This window comes from Hippopotamus amphibius, chromosome 2, assembly GCF_030028045.1.
Source record: "Hippopotamus amphibius kiboko isolate mHipAmp2 chromosome 2, mHipAmp2.hap2, whole genome shotgun sequence".
Classification (NCBI taxonomy): domain Eukaryota; kingdom Metazoa; phylum Chordata; class Mammalia; order Artiodactyla; family Hippopotamidae; genus Hippopotamus; species Hippopotamus amphibius.
In genome coordinates, this window is record NC_080187.1 from 100,696,222 (window position 1) to 100,721,308 (window position 25,087).

The 25,087-nt window shown below is 48.7% G+C and overlaps 2 protein-coding genes across 3 annotated transcripts in view; both read right to left on the minus strand.

The window, feature by feature from the left end:
• Window positions 1-1,881: 1,881 nt before the first annotated feature.
• On the minus strand, window positions 1,882-15,293 carry DMRT3 (doublesex and mab-3 related transcription factor 3). The gene is made up of 2 exons (XM_057725128.1): window positions 14,831-15,293; window positions 1,882-2,846 (listed from the first exon to the last, which is right to left on the minus strand). Exons 1-2 carry the CDS (start codon window positions 15,291-15,293, stop codon window positions 1,882-1,884), a joined length of 1,428 nt encoding a protein of 475 aa, XP_057581111.1.
• A 7,465-nt stretch (window positions 15,294-22,758) lies between these two features.
• DMRT1 (doublesex and mab-3 related transcription factor 1) overlaps window positions 22,759-25,087 on the minus strand; it is a 91,932-nt gene continuing 89,603 nt past the window's right edge. The window contains exon 5 of one of the 2 annotated variants that reach the window (XM_057723882.1): window positions 22,759-23,877. In XM_057723882.1, coding sequence (XP_057579865.1) covers window positions 23,723-23,877 — 155 coding nt within the window. In that variant the 3' untranslated portion in view covers window positions 22,759-23,722. The remainder of the gene's footprint in view (window positions 23,878-25,087) is intronic. The other variant, XM_057723881.1, reaches the window with a different exon arrangement.

Sequence of the window (25,087 nt, forward strand, 5' to 3'; positions counted from 1 at the left end):
CACATGACTTCAGAAGCAGGGGTCACGTTATTCTCCTCTCCAGCCCCTCACTAAAATAGAACCTTAACAACAAATCATATTTACTTTTAAACACCATGTCAATTAAATACACATTAGTCCAGCTAATATAAGGAATTTCCCTGCTCCCAATGATTTCTCACTCCAAAGGTGCCCAGTAGAAATAAAAATGAGATTTTTTTGGTTTGTTTTAAATATTTGTTTTTCTCCTGGGACCCATGCAAGGGTGGGGCAGCTGACATCAGCTCCTGTTCCCACTGAGGGAACATCTCAGGCCAAGAGGATTTGCCCTTCTCCCTCCCAGACTGAAGAGCCCTTCACGACTTCTTGTGCTGGGAGCTCTCTCTGCATCCTTGTCATGTAGAGGCTTTCATTTATTCTCTTCTTTCCCTTCCACGTCCATAACTGTACTGTCTGACCTGGGCCGTCATCTTTCCTCTCCAGCACTCTGAAAAAAGGAGTAAGAAGTGGCTGGTGTGGGCACCACTGCATATTATTGTTTTAAAACTCACTTTTAAAAATATATGAGCAAGAAGTTTTCCAGGTACAGCACCCCCCAAAACGCTTTTTAAAAGAAGAGGAAAAGCCCTGTTGGAAAACAGGGCTTTTCCAACAAAACCAGAACGGTATCTTCTCCAAGTGAGAATGAGGGAATCCACTTCTACTTTCTGAATGCAAATAGGAGTATATACTGAACTTAATAGGAGTAACTGCTCTCATTGATTGAGTACTTTCTCTACATCACGTACACTGTGCTAAGCACTTTGCTTCCTTTCTGCACTGTAGATTTTTTCATTTTTACTTTGTTTTTAATGAAATTCTGCATTACATAATCCCTGCTATCTTGGACTCACAGACAGGTAACTTGGACAATAACATACAAAGAGCATTTGCTTACACACAGTAGGCACTCAATAAGTATCTGTAGAAGAAACGAATGGATGGAGGGATTGAATTAACTGTTTTTGAACAATAAATTCTGTCTTTCTGAACGCAGACCCCAAACTTTGCCGTTCATATTTCTCAAGGAATATCGTGTTTACCTGAAGCCTTGATCCATGCACTAGTAAGTAGCTTTTATAACAAGTTTCTATTTTCAGAGATCCTCTTTCCACAAGTAGAAATGACAAACCAAGATCATCTCCTTAGTTTATTTTCTAGAGTCCTTAGCATGCTACATTAACCTGACAAAGCTTAATCTTGTGTTCATTTCACAATACATTTCATGCAGTTCACAGCTGTGATTGGTTTTACATTGACATTACACGTTTCGATTCAGCCATGTGAAAAGAATAGTTTCTAATGGAGTTTGTCTCTGAAAACTGTCCAAGCTTAAATAAGCATGTGAGCAGTTCACTCTATTAAGTGCAGTCTCTCTTTAAAATGCAAGAAGGATTTTTAGCATAGGAATATAAGGTCCCTGTTCATAGTCCATTTGCAACCAGACCACTGCCTTTAGGTTTCACGTATCCTGAGGAATCCTCTTTTACAAAATTGCATTCAAGTATATTATTTTGTTGAACATTCCAGGTTGAGTTTATGGGCAAGGCTGACCTTCCGCATTACATCCCCAAATAAATTTTCCATGGGCCCAAGGCCTCCCAAGACTATTCTTAGCATTAGACTCTCTTTCACAACGAACATTCAGCACTAAAGCCACAGAGCAGAGCTATTTGGCATTTTCCAGTGAAGTGCAAGAAATTAAATAAGTTACGTTTTTATCGCTAAGGTATAGAATCAAGCACAGTCACTTTGTCAAACAGAAGGAAAAGGTATACATAGGATGTGGCCGCTCCTCGAGGGGGGGCCTAGGGTTCAAATGCACAGAAAATGTCACCTGGTCACCAGCCATCAGGTAGCACTTTAAGATGATGCGTTGAGTATTCTAGAGTCTGAGGAGTCAGACCTCTCGTCATAGTCGTCCTCGGTGTAGATGGACTGCTTTGACACAAGGGGACACCCGTCATCGGGGATGGAGATCCGAGGGTCCTCGGGGGCGCGGGCGGGGAGGACAGGTGAGCTTCTGAAGACGCTGGCAGAGTTAGTGGGGAAAGGGCTGACGTACTGGGACCTCAGCTGGTACTGCTGCTGCAACGTCATGGTGTTCCACAGGGTGACATCGTTGGGCAAAAAGGGGCTCGACTGGTTTCTAGCCAAAGTATTCCTCAGCATCAGGGGGTACCGGGGCGGCTGGGGGAACGGGTGCTGCAGGGGCACGGCCAGGGGACTGGGGACCACGTTACTGGAGTCGGCGGAAAACCTCAACGTGTCCGGGACTCTAAAGGCCGAGCCCACGGACCATTTGGAAGAGGAGATGGGGTAGGAGCTCAAGGTGTGTTCGAAGAGGTGCCCGTTGGAGGGCAGCACCAGGCCCTCGGGCTCGGCCGAAGTTCGGTCGGCGGCCGAGCCGGAGGAGCGGCTGGAGAGCAGGACCTCCACGGCGCTCACCAGGTCGCCCCCGCAGCCCTTCAGGATCAGCTCCAGCACCGTGGGCTTCTGGTTGGGGAAGATTTTTTTTAAGACGTCCAGGGGCGGTCTGTTGGCTTTCAAGCTGAAGGGCAGCGACACAGTCCCCGAGGGACCCTCGATCAGGAGCTGATTCTGCTCACCGGGGTACTTGGGGCTGTCGGGGCGGCTCTCGGAGCTGCCTCCGTCCTTCCGGACCGCGTACCCCGCTTCGTCCACCGACACGATCTCGGGGCTGTCGGGCGTGAAGCAGCCCTTACTTTTGGTCACATCTGGGGAACTCCTCTGGTCCGTGTCCTTGTCGCTGAAGGCCTCGGTGTTGTCGGCGGCCCTGCCGTCCCCGAGTCGTTCTTCACTCAAATCTGAAAAGCAGAGAACAGCTGGGTTAATCCTTTCCTGGTGTGTGTAAGTGGGAACAGATGTGCTCAGGAGAAGGCCCTGCACGGGCTTCTTGGAAGGGGAACGGCTTCTCTGTGGGTCAAGACATACTGAAAGCCTTAAACATATCCCAACTATGTCGCTGGCAAATGGCAAAAAAAAAAAAAAAAAAAAAACCTGTAAATAAAGATCTAGAAATCAGATTGATTTCTCAGAATGGGATGTGCAAGGAAGCTTGCCTTCACACAGAACAGCAACACGATACCCACAACCTCAGAAGATGTGGCTCTCTAGCACTAACAGCCTACATAGGGACCGCGCCGGGGATAAACACCATCCCGGGAAGAACAGCAAGATGAGCTCAGGCTTGTCTTCCGGCTCCTCTTCTGCAAATGAGCCGGCCTGTGTCATCCAAGGACATCAACAGCTGGTGCATGACCACATACCCACGGGAAACGTTCATAGTTTCTACCCATCTTCCCACAGGCAGGTTTTGCGTCAAATGTCTTGTGAACTAGTCGTCCGTATGTTTCATCAGGATACCGGGATACTAGTTGATATGATTGCCAGAGTGAAACAAGCCTCTATACACTGAATCTTAGAAGTCCCCTCCAGGTCCTGGCAGACTTGATTGCCTGTAACCCGTACTAGAGGGCAAGCAAAACCAGCTGTGAAACCTGGATGTGGGACAGGCTGCGGAGAGAAAGGAGGACACGGCTGGAGAAGGCTTGTGAACCTGCCAGGGAGCAAGGTCCACCAATGAAACGGGGCATCCATAACTCCAGGACCTGGGGTGCAAGGAGCAGATAGGTTTTCATGAGCTGTTTCATTAGTAAAGTTCATGGACAGAACTTCAAGATACCTTCCTGAATTATATTAAAAGAAGAGAGAAATAAAAACAGCTTCCCAAATAAAGCAGAGATTTGCTGTGAAGTAAACCAGTGGCAAATTTAACATTTTGATCTAAGACATCACCCCCCACAAGGGCTAGTATTACAGTGTTAAACAGGCAGAAAGGAAGGAAGGAAGAAGTAAGTAAGTAAGACTGATTTGCTTGCACAAGTACCTTCTAAGAGACCTTTATAATAAAGAAACATATTCTTTATTAACAAGCTATATGCAAGTGGATTTTTGTCCTTTTTAAAACACGTAGCGGCTGTGTCCACTCAGAGCCAGTGTAACTGATCTGAAGATGAAAATTATTAATGACCCAGTTGTCGGGTTGTAAACAACCCGTTTGCCTGTGTTTTCCACTGCCCTGCCTGAATGGCCTCATTGTTGCCTTCTCTGTGGGCACACCTGATTATGTGTAGATAGCCAGTGGTGAAATTTCATCAAAGCGGCCTCTAAAATCCATCTCCTCCTATTTGTTGTTGTTTATTTTAAAAGCCTTAAACAAAGGCCTATTTATGAGCACTCTTGTAATATGGGGCATACCTTAATTATAATTGAAAAGCAAAACTCTGACTCTTCACAAAGCAATAAATGTCCTAAGCGTAAATACTTTAAAAATATTCTCAAACTATAACAGTGAAACTTTCAATTACAAATCTGATAAATATGCGTAGTTATCCCAAGTTTGCATTTTATATATACCCTGCTTCCTTTTTCAATATAAAATATCGGGGGTCCATGAGGGGATCACTGGCAGCCCACACATATGAAGCCAATTTTGCTTTCTGTAACAACTCTGGGATATGCACAAAAGACCTATTTTTGCAAGAGAAATCTGACATATCCTCTCCTGCAACTTCCTAGGACTGGTGTCCCAGTTTTTATCTCCCGGGTTAATGTGGTATTTGTCCTTGATCCCAACAAGAAAAACAGCAACAAAAAAAAGCCTCCATAGCTTCATATTTTTATCAGCTAGACCTGTCTATATTTTCCTGACTCGTGACCCCACACCCATCTCTTGGTGTTACTCTACTGTTAAACACTTGACAATGAGCAGACACTGACAGTATGTTAACTCAGCACTGAACTCAATGCACAATTGGATCTTGGCCTCTGCTCAGTGGAGCCTGGGAAAACAAGTCAAATACTCTCCCGGGGGAAATATGGACATAAAATAATGTTTTAAATACTGTGCTCCTCTAAACAGTTTTCTTATTTCTTTAGCTTTCATTATCTATTATTGTCAGTATCAAGTACTTCTATCGCTGTACCCTGCAAGACACTGAGGAAAACAGAATAAAGGGTGGAAAATACCAGGAGGTATAAGACCGGCCCCTAACTTGTGGAATTTATTACCAAGGTGGGGAGATGAGACACATGTGCAAGGGGGAAAGCAAACACAGCCAGGCAGAATCTACTAAGCGGCAAATATGCACACCTGGAACACAAAGGTTCACAGCAGCATCACCCACAAGGGCCAAAGAGTGGAAGCAACCGAGTGTCCACCAATGATGGATGAATGGAAAAACAAAATGTGGTCTATCTAGGATGGAATACTACTCAGCCTCAAAAAGGAATGAAATTCTCACACGTGCTACAACGAGGATGAACCCTGCTAAGTGAAATAAAGCAGATACAAAAGGACAAATATTCTATGATTCTCACTTATATGACGTACCTAGAATAGGCAAGCTCACAATGACAGAAAGTAAAATGGTATTACCAGGGGCTGGAGGAGAGGGTGATGGGGACTTATTGTCTAACAGGCACTGAGTTTCAGTTAGGGATGATGAAAAAGTTCTGAGAAGGGAAAGTGATGATGGCTGCACAACACTGTGAACGTATTTAAAGCCACTATACTGTACCCCTAAAAAAAAAGGTTAAAATAGTAAATTTTGTTATATATATTTTACCACAATGAAAAGGTGAAAGAAATATGATACACCGTGTCACAGCAATATAGGGGATGGTAAGTTGTTTGTTTGCTTGCTTTAAAGCAAGAAACAACTGGTTCAGGGACTTCCCTGGCGGTCCAGTGGTTAAGACTTCGCCTTCCAATGCAGGGGGTGAGGGTTCGATACCTGGTCGAGGAGCTAAAATCCCACATGCCTCGAGACCAGAAAAAACCCAAAGCATAAAACAGAAGCAATATCATAACAAATTCAATGAAGACTTTAAAAACATCAAAAAAAAAACAAACAACAAAAAAACCAAAACAAACAAACAAAAAACCCCTAACTGGTTCTTCTAGGAAATAAAAAGTATGTAAGTATAGCTAAAAAGCTCTACTTTTCATATTTTTAAAAGAAATGTGTGAACCGAAAAATAGTTTCCCATTTTAAAAGGTAGCTTTTCCCCACCCTGGATGAGTTGCAAACACTGAAGGCATTTGAGGAAAATGTTTCAAGGTCTATCACCAAGTTTATTCTTCCACAGAATGCTTTAGGCTCCAGAAGAAAGTGATTCAAAGGGCAGAAGTTTAGCCAAAAGGGAACTAAGAAATGATGTTCTGGCTAATCTGATATATCTAGCATTACAAAAATGTAGTATTTTTTTCAAGATGGTAAAGGATATACTGTCCCTGTCAACTGGATATTAGATGGCAGGATTATAAATCAGACAATACAAAATGTAACTTGTGAACCCATTTACCTGATCTGCAGAACAGGACACAGCAGACTCTTCTATGGGTGGCAGCCTGTTCACCAATCGTGAACCCCTAGACTCCTTAAAGCCTCTTTCATATTTTCTCGGGCTACCCTTTGCACCTGCTACTGTGACATCCCCAGTGCAGCAAGAGCTTCTGGTGACTTCTCAAAGATGAAGATGATGGTGGGTTGTGCTGATTCATCCACACTTTCTCTCTGCAGATTTCTGGGCTGATCAGCCTCTACAAAGGGGTACGAAGACTATGGCCAAAAAGTGAGAAAATCTAACAAGTGTCACGGGAATTAAATCTACAAATCCAGAACATTCCAACCAACTGGGTTCAACACTGTTTATACTGTATTCAAAGGGGAGACAAAAAGCCGTTGAATGAACCAGTGAGTGAGACATACCCATGGTGTCCACACACCTGAGCCACACATAAAGCCTTGCTAAGGGATGCTGGGTAAGCAGAACCCCAAACAGCTTCCAAGGCTGTTGGGGTTTCAAACCCAGGCAAGGGAAGACTAGCCTCTCACCTTGTACCAAGAATAACTCCTTACCTAGCAATAATTTCTAAAGGGTAGAATATACAATCCCTGCAAATTTATGGTGTCAAGTATTGGCCGTATTGTTGTACCTAAACTAGAAGTATTGTAAATTATTCTGTCATAAATACAGACTTTCGCAAGTAATTATAGACGGTGAATTTTGGGCTTAGTGATAAAGCGTAATTTAATAACAGGTGTTTCTTTACATGTCTAGATTTTTTCCTAAATGAACTTTATAAATTGTTCCTGTTGGTTTAAAACACAAAGGCCTTTCCAGATATAGAAACATGAAACTGCCAAGTAGCAAAATGAAAAAGGAAATACTCCCCGAATGTTTTAACCTCTTTCATTTTGAAATGGACACCCTAATTCCTAGAACATTAAAGAATAAGAATATATTTCAAGTGATAATATTTTTACTCCTAGTATATAGGTGCCAAAAGCCAAAAACTACTAGACTAAAAGTAGAAAGAAATCACTCTCATCTGCTATTACAAACCACTTATTAAAAGTGATATAATCTGCTATTTCTAAAGCTAAACAGCCAGATATTTAAAAAATCTTACTAGAGGTTCACTCTTCAATTCCATATTTTTCATGATGTACAAACACTCACAGCCATCCCTGAAATAAGCTCTTCACAAGGGTAAAGACTGTTTTTAAAAAGTAGACACTCAATTAAAAAGGAAATTTTTTCTATGGAAAACAACGCTACCAGCTTCAAAATACATCTATGCCATAAGACAGCTATAAGACTTTAAGGAGAAAAAATGGATACTCACAGAAAAGTAACTTCTAAAATTACAGTTTGCAAATTTTAACTTTCTTTAGTGGATTTTTTTTATATGAAAATGCAGTTTAAAAAAAAAAGTCCTAAGTATTTATTTCAAAGATTTTGAGGAAGCCTACCACATGTGAAATGGACATTTTCTGCTCATGACACATAAAAACGAAAATCTTCCTCACTTAGATGTGGGGTGGGGTTATCCATTCCATCTAATTATATCTATACAAACAAAATATAGCCTACATCCAGAATAAAAACACAAAAGCACTGGTATAGAGAGCACTGTTTCCTAGCGCAGAAGTCACAGGGCTTTTTTTTTTTTCATTTTGAAATCATGTCTCGCGTTTTGAAGCATGGATTGTCACATCCTCATCTGTTCACTTGAGCTTTGGGGAACATACCCCTACTCTAAATAACTGTTACCTGATGGGTCATTTTCAAAGCACACAAATCTTACATCAATGGCAGGGAAGAGCCCTGGCTGGATGGGGCTTCCAGAAAAGATCACTGCCCAGTCAGAATTCAAACAGGAGACACGCCTTTTACATTTTCTGTTATCCTTATCTCACACTAGAAGTTCTGAATCATAAAAAAAAAAAAAAAAGAATGGGTAAAAACCTAATACACAACAGGGAATGAATGTCAGTCTAAAATCTTTCCTTTTCTTCTAGGGACAGGGAGTGGGGAACCTTGTGAAAAATAAAAATAACAGTCATGTTTGCTTTTTTAAAATCATTAAAAACACTGGCTTAATAACATGAAATAAAGATGATTCCTGGGGACCAATATTTCGGGGGACATTGATATAGAAAGGTTTAGAATTAAGGAAGTATGGTTTGCAAATGTAGACGTTGTAAATCCTGCAAAATTTTAGTTTTGACCTCTTTCTTGACTCTGAAAGGAAAACTTTTCAAGAAGCAGGAGAGAAATTACCTATAAATCTATAAGTGTGTTTGGTACTTATAAAAATGCAGCTGGCTCCTTATTCATCCGTCTATTCAACAAATATCATTACATCTTTCACCATGTGCCCATGGACTCTGCTAGGTAAAATTATACAGAGATGAGCAAAGCACTTGCCTCTTGGCTACTAAGAGGCTTACTGTTTACTCATGAATATTGTGCAAAATTTCCAAGTTATCTGTGCAGTGACTTGTATTTTACATCGAAACACAGCAAGTAACCCCAATGCCAGCAGCTAGGCAGACTGCTGTATTCATGGGAGGGAATATTGTTGTAAACATTCACATATAAAGACTATAAGTGGAATATCTACTGAACTAAACAAGTAATACTTAGCCGGGGAAAAAAGCAGAACACTGATTCCAGCTTTGTAAAATTCACGTCTGCCTAGTCACTGCAATCAAAAGAGATTAGAGATTCGGTAGAAAACTAATGCTCTGAAGGTTAAGTTTTCCATAATATTGTTATTCAGTAGTTGATTGTCCTTATTTTTTTATAGCTGTTTATAATAAAATGTAAAACACACACACAAAAACCCTGCCTAGTTATATTTTAGTTTCCCCTTAGTTTCTTCAGGAAACAGTAGTTTGCAGTGACTCACTAAAGCCACGTGGGACTCTTGGGAGTGATGTGACAGGATCCCAAGGTGATGAGCCTGTGATGACCAGCGTTCCACCACTCAAGCCCCAACCTCTGCCACCAGCACCCCATGTAAACCTCAGTGCAAGGCCCACGGCCATCAAAGCCACATCACTCTAGACATGGGGGTCCAGGGACCTGAGTGACTAATGGCTGAGGGGCCACAACAGGTTAAAAAGCCAAAGAAAAGAGGAAGGCAGGAGAAAAGGAAGAGCAGAAGAGACGGAAAGGAGAGGCAGGCAGGCTATGATAGGTTTTTGCTGAGTTCTGTCTTGCCTCCCTGTCAGGAAGAAGTGCAACATTTCCAGAAAGGGGTTGCAAGTCCTCCAGGGACGCTGATTTATGAAGATTTACACCCTTTCCCTCTGTAAAGCTGTTAGCTGAAAGTGCTGACTGGCTTCAGCAAAGAATTTCTCATCAATGCTCTTTGATTGTATTTTGCAAACAAAATGCCTGTTGCTTGGTAACATTTCACTTGAGCCTGACCTTCCCCGAAAGTTATTGCTATCAGATTCGATTTACACTGTCCTCCTGTGATTACTGTAATCTTTTAAATCCAGGAGTTCATCCATCAGGGAAAAGAAAAGTTGGTTGTGTAAGTCAGAGCATGGCTATCCGTCAGATTTATCACCCGGAGGGGTGTGTTAGGCGCGGGGAGGTTCTGTCCCGGATGGCAGTGGGACTCTGGTTCCTAGACGGGGGAATCGCTTCCGTTTTCCTGCCCACCCTGTGCCCAGACCCACAAGAGGGGACACCAGCGCGCCTCTCCGAGCCGGGGGCAGCTCGGGCTCCGTCGGGAGAAAGAGGCTGCGAGACCCGCCAGAGCTACGCCCACCCCGTGGGGCGCCCCGAGGGCGATGGGGCTGGGCCCGCCCTAGGCGGCCTAGGGTTGGCACATAAAGTAGCAGAATGTCCAGTTCAATCTGGACTTAGCAAAAAATCACAAAGAATGTTTCAGTGTAAGTATGCCCCATGCAATATTTGATATCCTATTTTTGGGTGTTTATTTGCAGGGGCTTTGCTAACTCTGGCAATCTACCGAAGCAGGGAGGGAGTAGGGAGAGAGCGGGTGGCCGGAGAGGAGAGGAGAGGAGAGGAGAGGCAGGGGTGGGAGAGGCCTGGCGGGCGGCGGGGACAAGCCCAGCCCGCGAGGCTGAGCCCTCGTGGAAGCAGCCGCCGCAGCGGCCGCGCCGCGGGGACTGGGTGCAAGGGGACAGCGGTGCAGCGCCGCCGCAGGGGAGCCAGCGCATGGGCCTCTCCGGGGTCCCATCCGTCCCCGCCCCGGCCCGGGGTCCCTGAGCCACCGCCCCGCACTTCCACTCGCAGCGCTCGGCTGCGCGGGGGGCCCCCGGAGCCGGGCGGCAGCTCGCTGGGCGCGGGTGGGAAAGGCCCGGAGCTGTGAGCAGCCCTGCGTCCGCCCTCCAGAGCCAACCGGAGGGTGAGGTTTGGAAAAAGACCAGGACAGTCTCGCTTCTTCCTTTTCGTTTGGTTGGTTTTAGTTTTTTAAAGTGCAACTCTGAGTCAGGCCCCTTGCCCCAAATCAAAGCGTCTGAAATAACCCGACCCTCTTTTAAATTCATAGCTGTACTTCATGAAGGACTTTGAAGTCTCTCCCACTTTTCCTTTGCTTCCAGCCTCTAGTCATGGAGAATTTCCCATCCTGGCCTGGACGGTGTTCTGGCAACACATATTATCCTTGCAGGTGTGTGTGTGTGTGTCTCTCTCTCTTTTTTTAATTCAAGTAAAATTTAAAATTAGGAAGCTGACCAGACAAGACCTAATGCAACTGGAGCTGAAAAGCCCAGGAGCAAGCATAAAGATGCTAGACGTGCCAGACAGGAGGTAAATCTCCCAACTCCCCTCCCTATAGGTCTCCTGTTCGCTCCATTTCAGGGAAAATAAACAGGAAAGGAGATCCTACTTTCCTATTTAATCCTGCCCTCTTACACCTAATCAAATACGATGTTTCTGATTTCTTTTCCTTTAAGAAATTTTTAAACAACTTGTTTACATATTTATTTTGATGGTAGATGTAAACCTAGGAAGAATCTATAGCCACAGACCTCCTCTCGCTCAGCCTGAGGAGACCCAGGACACTCTCCTGGAGGAAGAGTAGGATGTGGGGGGAGGGAGCCAAACACAGGGATGTAACTTTAGCTTCTCACCTCGGTCCTGACCCTCAACTTTCCTCCGCTCTAGAGCCCACGTCCTGAAAGGCTGGCTTGGCTGGTTGAGGTTGCTGACTCAGATACACGAAGAGCTGAAAGATGTTTAAGTTTCCCAAGATATTTTCATCACAGGAAGGAGGGGGAGTGCAGGGGATGAAGAGGAAATGGAAGAGAAACTAATCAACAGGATAGATTTAAAGGAGTTAAGACCAGAATTCTGGGCTCAATCAAAATCTAATAATTCCAGGCCAGTCATAGGTGATAATCAAGGAGCAGGGGAAGCATACACCCAAAAAGAAAAAAAAAGAAAGAAGAATGCTTTAATCCATTGCTAGAAGTAGTAATTTGAGAATATGAAAATTCTCCTCAAAACCACCACCACATTAAAAGGGATGTTAAAACATGATACACTGGTAGATAAAATAATCCCTGTTCCTTTAAAGAATGTGAAGCAGAATCTGGGAAAGAAACGTCTTCCAGGTACAAAACTTTGCCTTGGTATTAATGTTGCTCCCTGAAAGGTATTTTTTTCTCCAGCGGTGCCCAGCAAACATTCCCTTCTCTAGGGCATGTACTTTTCTCAAGGATTTCTGGAGAGAGGGAAAGACTGCGTGTTTGTGCACCTGCATTTGTAGCCAGCAAAAAAAAGGAAATGTCTCCACATCTATGTACTAAAGGGACCAACCATGTTTTTGACATTGAAATCACAAAGAAACTAATCTCCATAAATCACCAGCAGATATTTAGAGATTCCTAATGGTCTGTGAACTTATTGTACATGTAACTTACTACCATTCAAATAGAGCTTACTTCTCTACATAGTAAGCTACTGGCCCAGGACCATATCTGACAAGCTTCTCAATGTGTATGGTATGCTACATACAAATACACCGTAAGAACAACTGCAAAAAAAAGGTAAAATGCATACAGCAACCAGTAGTCCCAGCCAGGCAGTTTCCCCTAACTTAAAACCCAAATGCCCTTTCTCTGTACAAAGCATTGCCTAGAACTGATCCACCTGTATACTGCCTTCCTAATGTAAAACAATTATCCATTCCTCTCCTGCCCTCTCACACCATCATCAGATTGGTGACTGGCTTTTTTTGTTGGTGTTGAATGGAATTATGGGGTCACACCAATTGAAAGAAGAAAAAAGTTATATGTGGAAGGTATGCAGCAGGACCGGCTGGAAACTGAGCCTTTGGTCCCAGATAGCTTAGTCCCCCAAAACCATCACTCTGACCTCTTCTTGTGGTAAATCCTTGTCTCCTTTGCAATTAATTGTTTTCCATTTGAAAGGCTCAGGTCATCCCTGAATACCTGGTTCAGAGTAAAAGAGAGAGCACCAGGTCTTGTTTGTCCAGTTGCAGTCTTGCTCTCTTATCCTCCCCAAGCATGTATCCTTCTGCTGCTGCAGCTGCTGCTCTGCTTTTCTGTCTGCCCTCACTCCCCGCCTCCCAGGGTTGTTTTTGGTTTTGTGACCCTTAAGAAACCATGAACTTTGGCTATCCCAAAGAATGATTAGAAGAGCACAGGATGTGAAAGGAATCCCCTCTTGCACATGGGACCCCAATCCAGTGCACTATTACACAGGTGCTGCTGGGCAGGTGGCCACTGCAAAGTGCTACCACTGTCACAAACTCAAGACTCCTGCCCCAGTGCTGGGGAAAATGGAGACAGAGAAGCTGCAAGTGGAAAGGTTAAGAGAAATTATTGACATGGATCAACTTCAAGAACTGAGACAAAATTCTCCTAGTTACCTGCTCTAACTTAAAGGAGAAAAATGAAAAGAATGTTCTTTCCCCACCTCCCTCCTATTCCTCTGTGACAAATCTATTAATATGAAGAGATCACATTGACAAAAGAGAGTCAACTCGGAGTGGGTGGACATTACTCAGGAAAATGCTTATATCCTACCTTGGATTAAATATCCACCAAATCCATGTTCAGCAAACTCACTTCTGTCCTTAAAATACCCAGTTCTACTCTTCACATCAGATGTTCTCAGAGCCTTGGGTCTGGAGAGCATAACTGAGCAACAGGGCAGCAGAACTGCACCTGCCAGGCCTACCAACTCACCCCCAAATAGTGTTTCCCTGGCTCCACACAGCAGACAAGTGCTCCTGAAAGCCTCTCTCCGAAAGCCAGAGGTGTTGTCTTTTTTGGGGTGAGGCGAAACTGGGGGTAGGCAGAAGCTCTACCATTCGTTCCACCCACAGGAGGGTTTGGACCTTCCTGGGCCTTCCATCTCTGAATTCCAGCATACCCCCCAACCCCCTCCCTGAGAAGATGGGGTTTGTTCCTTTGTACCTCTACCCCAGCGAAAAGGAAACACCAAACACCTGTCCATTGAATTCTAAGAGCTTAAAATCAGAGGAGCACTTCGGCTGGGCAGGACAGTAAGCTAGACATTCCCCAGGAGGAAGGTCTCCACTGGAGTTTGGAGGCCTGAAGGAGGGAATCAGATGGAAAAGTGAGAGAGAATCTGCCTACCTCCAGGGCTTAGGGCAGGCCCATGTTCTCTAAAGCACAGCAGAGGAGAGGAGGGGAGAGGAGAGGACAGGAGGAGGCCCAGGCAGCCTAGAACTGGGGAAAGGGCTCGCCCAGGGTGGCCTTCTTCACTGTAGGTCAAGTTTTGTTTGTATTTCTTTAAAACCACAGAGACTACTGGGCGCTACCTGCGGAATGGTGCTAAAGGACCTGAGCAGTTCTGCAAAAGGAGCTGGTTGACGCTGGGTGCACCAGATTCTGAGTCGCCACTATGGGTATGGGGGCCGTTCTGGCCCTTTTTACTACTGCTTCCAAACTGGGCTTCTTTCAACAACCTGCAAGAGGCTGGAAACCAAAGTAGGCTACTAGAAAGGCTTCGGGTTCGCTCAGGTCCCTGGGTGGGCCAAGAAAAACACCCAGAGCCAGCCAAGCCATGGGCCTTGGCTCCTTCCTTGCATCTACTCATGCCAACCTCCAAATGCGAGGCCCTTCTAGAGCCCGCAGCCCGAAAGCCCGGCCGCACGGTGGTGTGTGCGCCCGCGTGGATTTTAATCTGGTCCAGTCTGGACCTCTTTATTTACCCGTCCCCCTTTAACCACGGGAAGGCACTTGGCGAGCCCGAGGCGCCTTTCCCGTGGACGCCTGGGTTCACCTCCTACCTCGCCGGGTCCAGACCGAAGGTCGCTTGGGACGAGAGAGTAAGGGCCGGCTTGGCTGGAGTTGGGGGGGAAGGCCAGGCTGGGTCATCTTCCCAAAAACTCGCTTCCGGGCCTCCCAGCCAAAGCCGCCACAGCCTCTTCCGAAGTTTTTTCGCCCGCAACTGCTCTTACCTGGCTTGGCGAGCTGCGCCTGCAGCGCCCCAGGCTGGGGCTCGGCGGCCCAGCGCAGGGCGGCGGCCGCAGCCAACTCCGCAGCGGGGCGCGGCGGGGGCTGAGACGGCTGCGAGGTCGGCGGCGGCGGCGGCGGCTGCGGGGCGGCGGCGGCGGCGTCTCCTGGCGGCGGGGGTCCCGGCAGGGCGCGCAGCGAGTCGGGGATGAGGCTCTCCAGGCTCTCGTTGGCCTGCTGCCTGCGCAGCGCCACCTGCGCCGCCATGACCCGCTGCCGCTCGATGATAAGGATGCACTTCTCGCAGGTGCAGTCTTTGAAGCGGCAGTAGCGCTTGTGGCCCTTGAGCCAGGACAGCACGCCGTGGTTGCGGCAGCGCGCGCACTTGGGCGTGCGCTGCAGGGGCGCCCGCGGCGGCTGCGACACCGGGCCGCCCATGTACAGGTAGGGGGAGCCGTAGCCGTTCATGCCCCGGGCTCCCGGAAGCGCTGGGCGGCTGGCGGCAGGAGCGGGTCCGGGGGCGCTGGACGGCGGGGCTGGGCGGACCGCTCAGGGGCGGCCTCCGCGCGGCGCCGTCTTCGGTCCAGCAGTGCCCGCGGCTGCGCGCGCTCCGGGGTGGCCGGAGGGGCTGCCGCCGTCTTTACGGCTGCCGCGGCGCTCACGGCGTCTGCCGCCCGGCTGGCGCTCCCCCGGCCTCACGCCGCTCGCGTCTACGCCCGCCGCTGCTTGGGCCGGCGAGTGCTCCCTCGCCGAGGCGCTGCGGCGGCTGCCGGGAGCCGGCGAGAGCTCCCTGGCTGAGGTCTGAGCCAGCTCGTCTGCAGCTCCCGCGCGCGCAGGCCGGGCCCGGCACTTCCTCCGCCGCCCTCCCCCACTCCTCCCCCTCCCCCCGCCACCCCCACCCTCGGGGGCCCGCTCTCCTTGCACTCCCCACCGCGCTCCACGCCTGCCTCCTTCTTTTCCGCTCGCGCCCTTCGAGTCCCTGCACTTCACCTTCCTCGCCACCTGCCGCTGGGCCACGCTCACGGGGGCGCTCAAGGCCCCCTCCTCCACGCTCTCTGCGCTTCCTCTGCCCGCGGCGGGACCGCCGCGCTCTGGGACGTGGCGGTGCACGCGGGGCGGGGAAGGGAGGACCAGCGCGGGTGAGGGTGGGGGTGCCTGTACGCCACGGAGGTGGCAGCTCCCCTTCGCCCTCTTCCCCTCCCTCCAGGCCCGATTTGGCGGCCCCGAGCCCAAAGCCGCTTTCATTCCCACGCTTGGCCACAGAACCACGGCTCTGCGAACACCGGAGCCTTGTGGGTGCACTCGGTTCCCGGAGTGAGCCGAGAGGGTTTTAAGTTGGGGGGAGCCAGGCCCCGCGGCCACTGGCGGGAGGAGTTGGGGGTAGGGCACTGGAATTAGTTCGAGAAATGGTGGCTTTCTTGATTTCCTTTTGCAGCATTTTTTTTCTTTTGCTGCGGTAGAAGAAAATGAATGGTTTTCATGACCTGCTGGCCCAAGGATGACGATCCCTTTTGCAGGCTATTTCAGAGGGAAAAACAACCCTCTCTCTCTGGTGCGGAGTTTATTTCTCTACACTCCTCCCCACGTTTTAATTTAAAAAAAAAAAAAAAGCCTCAGTCCTGAAAAGCTGAAAGGTGTTCTTACGGGGGATATGCTTAAGTATTGGGTCTAAACTTTGAGAGTGGATGCAGGAGCCACGCTAGGGCCCCGAAAGTTACCGCGTATGATCTACTCTCTGCCCAACGGCCTTTGAGCGATCAGACGGAGGTCTCGCGTCACCCAATTAAAATGCCCACGGACTCAGCAATCTGGTTATGGATAAGGGATGGGGCCACACCACCACCCCCAGTGTCTTTGGGTAGGGGTGGGAGAGGCCCCTTAACACAAGATGACAGCATAAAACTTTATTGAAATACTTATTTGCGTGTTTCTAGTCTCCTGCGAGTACAGGTTTGGCCTAAGGCAGACTACCGCCACAGATGCACGGAGACCCTCCCCCAGTGCAAGAAAACAAAAATAAAAAGCAGGTGGTTACAGCGGCGCGGGGCAGCACAATGGCTCAGTGCGAAGTGGGGAGAATGCAGTCCCAGAGCCGTCAGTCGGCTGACTCCAGACATCGCACTTTGAACTCATCTCTTGGCGGTCTGGGCGAATCGAATGCGAAACCGCAGCGTAGACGAGTTGCCTGCAGTGGACAACCGTGACGGCGGTCCAGCGGCCCTCGTCCCCTCCGCGTTTCTCTGTACTGCTCTGGAAGCAAACAAGCAACCCGAAAACGTCCCTCTGTGATTGCTGTGAATTCAAGGACCACCAGGCGTTCTAGCAGCCAACCCTCCGCCCGGAAGGGTGATTCCGGGAGAGGAGCAGGTTAAAAAGGAAACCTGCTTGTGTGTGTTTCCCTTGAAGCCCTTGACTGCCCTCTCCCGCCCCACTTCCCCCGCTTCGGACCTGCGGACCTGGTAGGGCGCGGGAAGGAAACCCTAGCACCAGAGTGCACGCCCCGGGAGGCCTGCCCCCAAAGCCGCTCCGGGCACAGAGCCCTTAGTCTTGCCCGTAACCCCCACCACCTCGATCTCTCCTCCCAAACGTCACGAGGAAAACAAGCCCTAAAACACTATAACTGGGAGGAACTTATAAACTCTCCGTACTGGAGGCCTAGGTCACCCGCAGCCCCGTGGGCCAGAAGCGGGGAAGTGGGGAGTTGACAGTGAGTCACTTCACTTAGAGACACAGAGGGCCTAGAATGACACTGGATCTGGGAACTTCTGCGCTGAAATCTCCAGGTCTCTTGGGAATGTGGGGACCCCAGACATTTTTCAAAGCCAAATTTCTCCCAATTGTCTCCAAATGGTCATCGAAACCAGGGAGTATAAGGAACTCGGGAGTAAAGAATTTTTTTAAGGAAAGCAGCAGAGCTCTGCACCAGGTTTGGGGGACATTTCCAGTACCAAGGCGACCCACTCTCCTCTCTCAGTCACCTAGCCACCCTGTCCCTTTGCCACTCAAACAGCCTTGCATTATTTGGTCCCAGGGCCCCGTTTCACTCCAGTGCACATTGGGGGCTGAGATCTAAATACTCATTTGATATAGCGCAATAATCCTTTTCTCATATTTGATGGGAATGTTTTCCATATCCCAGTATTTGACAACATCTCCCTATAGGGACAGGTTTGTATTTATGTTGGTAAAATGTCCCCTGCCTCAAAGTCTATTGTAACCCAACACCTGACAACCCCGAGTCCCATTTCTGTTTGCAGAAAGGGTTTATTCAAGCACATAATGGGATCCCAGCAGAAAGCCTTTCAGAACAAGGGGCTATGGTAAACTTCACCACATGAACTCCGTTTCCAGGGCTATTAAGCTTTTAATTGGAAAATAGCAGAGGAAATTTCAAGGTGACTATAACGTGTTAGCAGTTAGTGTGGAGAAGAAAAGCCGGAGCGGGGATGAATGTAGAAAGCATATGGTCCGAATCACATTTAGGAGGAGCAGGCTGCTTCTACTAAGTCCCAGCAGCTTACACGCTTATGGGAAAAATCATCAAAGAAATTGGAAAGGGAGGGGGGAGGATTATAAGTAAGTGTAGCCTCACTAGACTGGATCCACTCTCCTTCCGCACTGGGTGGTGTGTGTGTGCAGGTGTGTATTCCAGCCACAATTAACTGGGTAAAATTGTGATAGGTATTAACAGCGAAAAAGTGAAAGAATTCCTATGTGGTTCTCTCTTTTCACGCACACAGAATCTCATGGGGTGGGTGGAGGTGTGTGTGTGTGTATGAAAGTTCAGAAAGCAGGTGCCGGTGCTGAGAAACTGACGATGTCCTGTGTCCTGACTGGAAGCTGCTCATCACCTCAAGCAACACTTAATCAAAAGGACAGTTTCATATTGTCCCGGATGTATAATACATCAGGAAATTTTCTGCTTTGCTGGATTCTCACGGAGGGGGAGGTCAAGTTTCCTATTCTGTTTAAAACGCGACCACGGTGACACTGCAGGCCGGGGTGCAGAAAGCCCTTTTATTTTATTATTTTTTATTTTTTAGAAGGCCCTTTTAACGCAGGGAAAGGAGCTCCCTCTCCCCACGCGTGAATTTTTCAGCTCTTACCCTGTCGGTGCTTCTCGGCATCACTCATTGGTCAGCTTCACATTGAAAGCGGGGAACAAATGTCTAGCGAGGCGGTGGGGCAACCAGCAATCGATTTCTTGAGGTGACAATAATGCCCTCGTCTTTCACGTTTGCGAGAGACTCCTGTGCATCCCCAAGGCATCCCCGAAGCCGCCCTCTGGGGCTCGGGACAGAGGGTAGAGACCTTAACGACCAGGGAGTGACTGAACCTGCGTCTAGCGTGCCGGGGGAGGCAGCTGATGAGAAGAAATATCCTGGACCATCACGTCGCCACACTATTTTGGCGGGCCGAGGCTTTTCGAAGCAAACGGGACCTAAAAAGGCCTGCAACCCCGCCGGCCCCTTACAGACGCGGCTGCTCTGTGGTTCATATTCTAGAACTCGAAATCAGCAACAGCTCACCCTTAGACAGGCGCTCCCACGGGTGAGGCTCCTCAGACCCAGCCCAGACGTGTCTCTCCCGCATTGTACCACCTGAGAGGCGCCCTGAGCGGCGACCTCCGCCCCGCGCTTTCGGAGGGAGGGGCCGGGAAAGGGCGCCCTCGGAGCGCTCCCACTGGGCCACGGCCCGGGGGGCCTGCAAACACCCGGGCCGGGTCGCACACACCCCACCGGGCAGCAGGAGGGCGTGGGGGACCGAGGGCGGCGGTCAGGTCCCTAGAGCGTTTTCGAGAAGGGTCTCCTGGGCGGCCTGCAGACCCCGTGCGCCTCCTGTGCCCGAGGAAAAAAGAAAAGCATGGTACCCTCCGAGGTGAAATGAGAGCAGCGCTGACTTTTACAACAGTTTAAGGCAACCTTTCCTCTGCGACTTTAAAAACCAAAAACGGCGAAGAAGGATTTTCAGGTAATTTAGAGCAACGTTCAAGAAAACAAGACAGTTTCTTTTCCCCAGGGTGTTTGCTCTCGGTGCACCGGTGCATCTCCCCAGGACAAGCGCACTTTCCAGAACTCTCCCTTCTCGGTGCGAGGGGCCCGGAAAGAAAGGGGGGGAACGGCCGGAGCTACCGGCACCCCAGGGAAAGCTGGATGCGACTTCTATCTAGGAGACCAGACCGGCAGGACAGTAACGCGACCAGGCGAGCGCTACGCGGCCACCCAAAGGCACCCCACCCCGGGGAAATAGGCCGAGACTCCGCTCGCTTCGCGCGAACGGGAGCCGCCAGCGCTGAGCAACTTCCGGAGCACTCAGGGCCCCGCCCCCTCCCAGCGCCCCGCCCCAGCCCTGCTCGCCCCGCCCATCCACCCAAGACCCTCCCCTGCGGTCCGGGGCCGCCCCTGAGAGCTGCTGAGAAGTTTGCAGGCTGTTTTGCTGGGGGAGGGGGAGGCCCTTAATGAACGTTTGGCTGAGTAAAGGCCGTTCGCGTTTCCTTGAAGGGTAGGGGGAAAAGGCGTCTCCTAAAAGCGAGACTCAAGAGTCGTCGGCGACTGAGCTTACGGGCTCTCAGCGCGCAGCACGGGTCTCGGGCCGCGGCCGCGTGCTTCCGCGCGCGCAGGGAGAAAGGAGGCCGCAGACCCCGCGCGGGTTCCCGGGCCACACCTCCCGGAGGGGAGGCGGCGCGCGAGCGGGCAGCGGCCACCCCAGCCGGCGGGGCCGATAGCGCCGAGCCCGGGGAGCCAAGGAACGTCCCCTGCCCTCGACAGGCTGCCCTCTGGATGTCTTTGTGACACGAAGCGCGTTCAGTACCACTTGGTGCCAAGCGTCAGATGTGGTGCCGGCTGCGCGTGCACGTGAAGCCAGCACTGCGGTTCCCGTGAAGCGGGGAAGGGGCTCGATTTCTGCGCGTGGGTGGGAGCCTAGTTTCCACGAGGTGCCCGGGAGACTGCGATTCCGGCTCCCGCCCCTGCCCGGAAGGGCGGGTCCGTGCGTGGGCCGGGGGCGGGTGGGGGGGTGGTTGTCCCCGTGGCGGGTGTAGCAGGGGTTGTGGCAGAAAGGCGTCATCAAGAGCGCTCTGGGCCCCGCAGGCGGCTTTCCCCGGGATTCTAGTCCCGCAGCAAGGGGTTCTGCAGCGCGCGAGTGGGGTGAGAGCCAGGGGCCCCGTGTCTGCTGGAAGAGGGGGAAAGTCTCCCTCACCCCCAGCCACTGCGGGAGTCGTAGGCGGTCTCGGAGAAAGGCAGGCGCTTCGGCTGTCCTTAGCTCCGCGTCGCGTGGCGGCACTTGCCCGGCGTCCGGGAAAGGCCCGGGGAGGCTGCCTCGGTTTCCCCGCGCCGAAGCCATGGCACCTGTAAGGGACAAGCACGCGGCGCCCGGCACGCCCACACCTGCACACACACACGTGTGGTGCGCACTCCACGCAGCACCCTCTGTGGGTGCCACCCGCAGGGGGCTCGCGACCTTATTACAGGTTTCCGTTCAAGGGCGCAGAGCTGAGAAACTGATCGCCCCTCAAACGTGGGTATTAAAATACGGTTAAAATTCAGCAGCCAAGATTTGCCGTCTGTGCGCTTCCTTGTGTTCAGAATGTGCTCAATTCCTAACGCAGTCCGCCTGGGCCTGGCCCGCCTGGCGCGCTCCTCCTTTAGCGGTCAAGAATAAGCCTCCAGGAGGAAACCGGACTGTCACAGGGCGACCCCACCCCACCAGACGCGGGAGGAAGGGCCCCAGGCCCCTTTTAGGGAGCTATTCAGCGGAGCAGAGAAGCAGCCGAATCTTCCCCGACTCCTCCTGGGCGCGTCATGGTCCTGGGGCCTGGCCCTCGCGCTGAGGGTGACCCTTCTTGGGCAGAATCTTCGATAGGAGTACCCGCATGGCGCCCGAACTGCGAACCAAGCTCGCCGTCAGGAGAAATAATGGGACCTCGGGGCGTAGGAGGCCCACCCGACAAGCCTGGTTCCCCGGGCTCCAGCGGCCCAGGGTCGAGCTCCTGGCCGCAGCGAGAGGCCAGGATACGCGCGGCCTTGGAAACCCGAGCCCGGCCCCCCTGGGCGCACCAGGGCCCAGGCGGTACTTGGTCAAGGCTCTGAGAGCGCCCTTACGCGCTTATCCGGGTTCCCTCTGGCTTTCCAGAAACGCAGAGACACTGAAGGGGGCCGTGGTGGGAGAGGACACACACAACACACCCACTGAGCGGGCGTGCCGAGCTTCTCCGTCAAAAACACCGGGCACAATTAGTGTGCTGGGGTCATATATGGAACAGGAAGAACTAGAAGACTGCTGGATCCTTAGAAGCCAGGATTATTCAAAGATATGGAGGGGCCCTGGGCAGTGGGCAGCGAGTGCGCCCGTGAGCAAGGGATCTTCGTCTCCAAGAAGCCACCATTAACGCCCTGGAGGTAGCGACTCCGTAGCCCAGTCCTTCCCTGCGCGCCCCGCAGCCTCCGGCGTCGCTGTCACAATAGCTACAGCTACAGCCGCCCCGAAGGGCACGCGGCTGCAATAGCAGCAGCCTGACAAGTGTGATAAAATGATCTTCCTTAACTAAACTCGTAAAGCACTGGGCAATAAAACTCAATCTTCTGTAAAATCCAATTAAGTCATTATCTGACTGATTGTATCTTTAATTGAAAACAGAAGTGACAGTAAATTTCTGTGATATATCAGGATCAATCGATACCGCTATACGATTCAGCCCCAAGAAGTGATTTATAATGTCAAACCTATATAGGTAACTCCACATTATTCTCTCTAAAACCACTGGTGGATGAAATTAAGAGTAAGTGCATTTAATAAAAAACAAGATGGTCAGGTTATTGATTACAACAGATGGGGGTGAAATCAAATAGATGTTTTCAAAGCACAGAGCGAAGAAAATACAAGTAATTTCTTTTTTCCTGTTTAATACTGCTCACCAAATATACACACAAGAAAATTCAGTCATCAATAACATTTTTATTTCAGGTACAGCTGCAACTACACAGAACAATGAATTTTTTTTAGACTAGTTTCATTTCAGGATGGCTTCTGTTACATAAGGAAGTACACCACAAGCAATTTTTAACAAAATAATGAACTCAGAAATCTGTAGTAACTTTTAAAGATGTACTTATTTTCAAATCAGATTACAGCCTAAGGTTACAAAATAATCTAGATTGCATCCATTTTTTTTTTTGCAGTAGAATGTGTATCATAAACTCTTGTATTATTCTAGAAACAACACACAGGAACTCTGCATTACTAGGGTTACTTTAAATTGTAATGTTTTCAAATTTCCCTTTACAGAAAAGGTAACAATTCTTAAAGTCGTTAATTTTTTCTTCTGGCTATATTTCAGTCGTTTTGGATTTGAGGGGATGCGGTTGGGGCTAAGCTTTTCAAACAGCAACACAAACACACAGTATTTCTGTTTGCACTAACCTTCTGCAGATTTCAAAAATAATAACTGTCTGCTCTTCTCACCAGTCAGGTACTTGACTAAGTTTATATTTTTGCAGTTTTGTTAAAATATTAATATTCAAAAAATATCTAAGGCACCTAAGATTTCATTTTAAAACTAAAGGTAGTATCTAATTATGACACATTTAGATGCAAATGTACTGCTTTATTTGAGTGAATTATTGTATTTCTTGAAAACTACAGGTAAACTAGTGTCATAAAAAAAGAGGGACCCTACTATGTAATATTTAACTCCATGGGCAAAGCACTTAACTGTTACGGATGGTAGACACAGATCCTAAACTATTCTAAATGTGTTCTAACCTCTGGGCTAAACTCTAAGGAGCATAAACCAAACACCTTCTCAACAGTTAAATCAGCAAAAATGTTAACAACAAACCCTGTGTAAAAACGGAAAAAGCCTGCTACTCCAAGAGAACAGCCAAAGGCATCAGCACAGCTTACTCATCGTCGTCGATGACGGGAGTGACCGCAAAGCTGCTGGGCTCCGAGGCAGACTCACATTCGAGCACTCCCTTTGTGCTCTCGTTACTAATAGGAGAGCTGCTGGAGAGGGAAACCAAGCCAGAATCTTGACTGCTGGGTGGCGAGAATACTGGGAAGTGGGGAGAGACAGAGGGAGAAGAGTGTGTTAAAAGTGGCTAGTCTTTTCACGTTCACTGTGCAATTAGGGTCCAACAAAGAAAAAGGCTCTCTGCAATTTTTATTTGGAATTGAAAGTGTTTTTATAGACACATTAAAATCCTCAGCGCTTGTTTAGACTAAAGACTAGTATTTCTGCACAGTATTATCTATTTAACTGAAGAGGCAAGTTAGATAACAGAGTTTCAATTTTATGTTCATTAAAAACAAAAACCAGACTGCTCCCCCCTCTTTGGGGAAACTATTTCCACCCTTTACTGAGCCCCTCCCCTTTATGTAAAGGATGCTAATAGAATGAGTCTGTCAAATGATCCACCTGACAAATTACCCCAAGCAAGACCCCACCCATGTATTTCCACCATTTGACAGGTAACTCTAGTTTCTCAATATATAGCAAGTGAAAGTGAGAGCTTGTCAACTTTCCTGTTATTTCTCTGGGATAGAGGGAAACAAACACTTGGGGGAGGGTAAGCATACATACCTTTTAAAAAGTAAAAAGGAGTAAGCGGGAAGGAAACTTTTAAAAAACATAGAAAGTAAAAGAAACTGAACTATACAACACAAACAGAAGTCAGGTGAAGGTTTTAACAGCAAACCTATAAACATAAAACTCCACTAGGAAACCGACATTAAATATGAAGGATGGAACAATTTTTGCAACCTTACAAGCCACAGTAGATACAAAATTTAAGCAAAAGGGTCTCTGACCTTCTTAACCTTAGCTGAGTTTAGATCCACCCCCAGAACTCCCTTCCTGCCTAGTGTGAATGTAATTAAGGGGAAGCTGCAGTGGTAATTTCTCTCCTCATTAACTTCCTGATTGGTTTCAGCCTCAGGATTCTGCCGGGCAGTAGTTTGTCACCAATTCCAAATGGCCAATCGTTAATACTAATGTTTGTGTAACTAACTGCCAGCATCTGCCACGGCTTCTTGTACAACAATAATGGTGAAAGGGTACATTAGTGCTCCTGTGTTAATTCAGCTTGTGTTCATCAATAGGGAAATCTATGATGTAATTAGCAAAATGCATTGGGAGCTGAGTGCTGAAGTCATTTGTAGAGAGCTAAATCATAGTAGGAGCTGTACTGGGTCCTGATGTGTTTGCCATCAATACTTATTATGTTTGGAATTTAATAAGGTATATTACCATGCTGAAAAGAGAC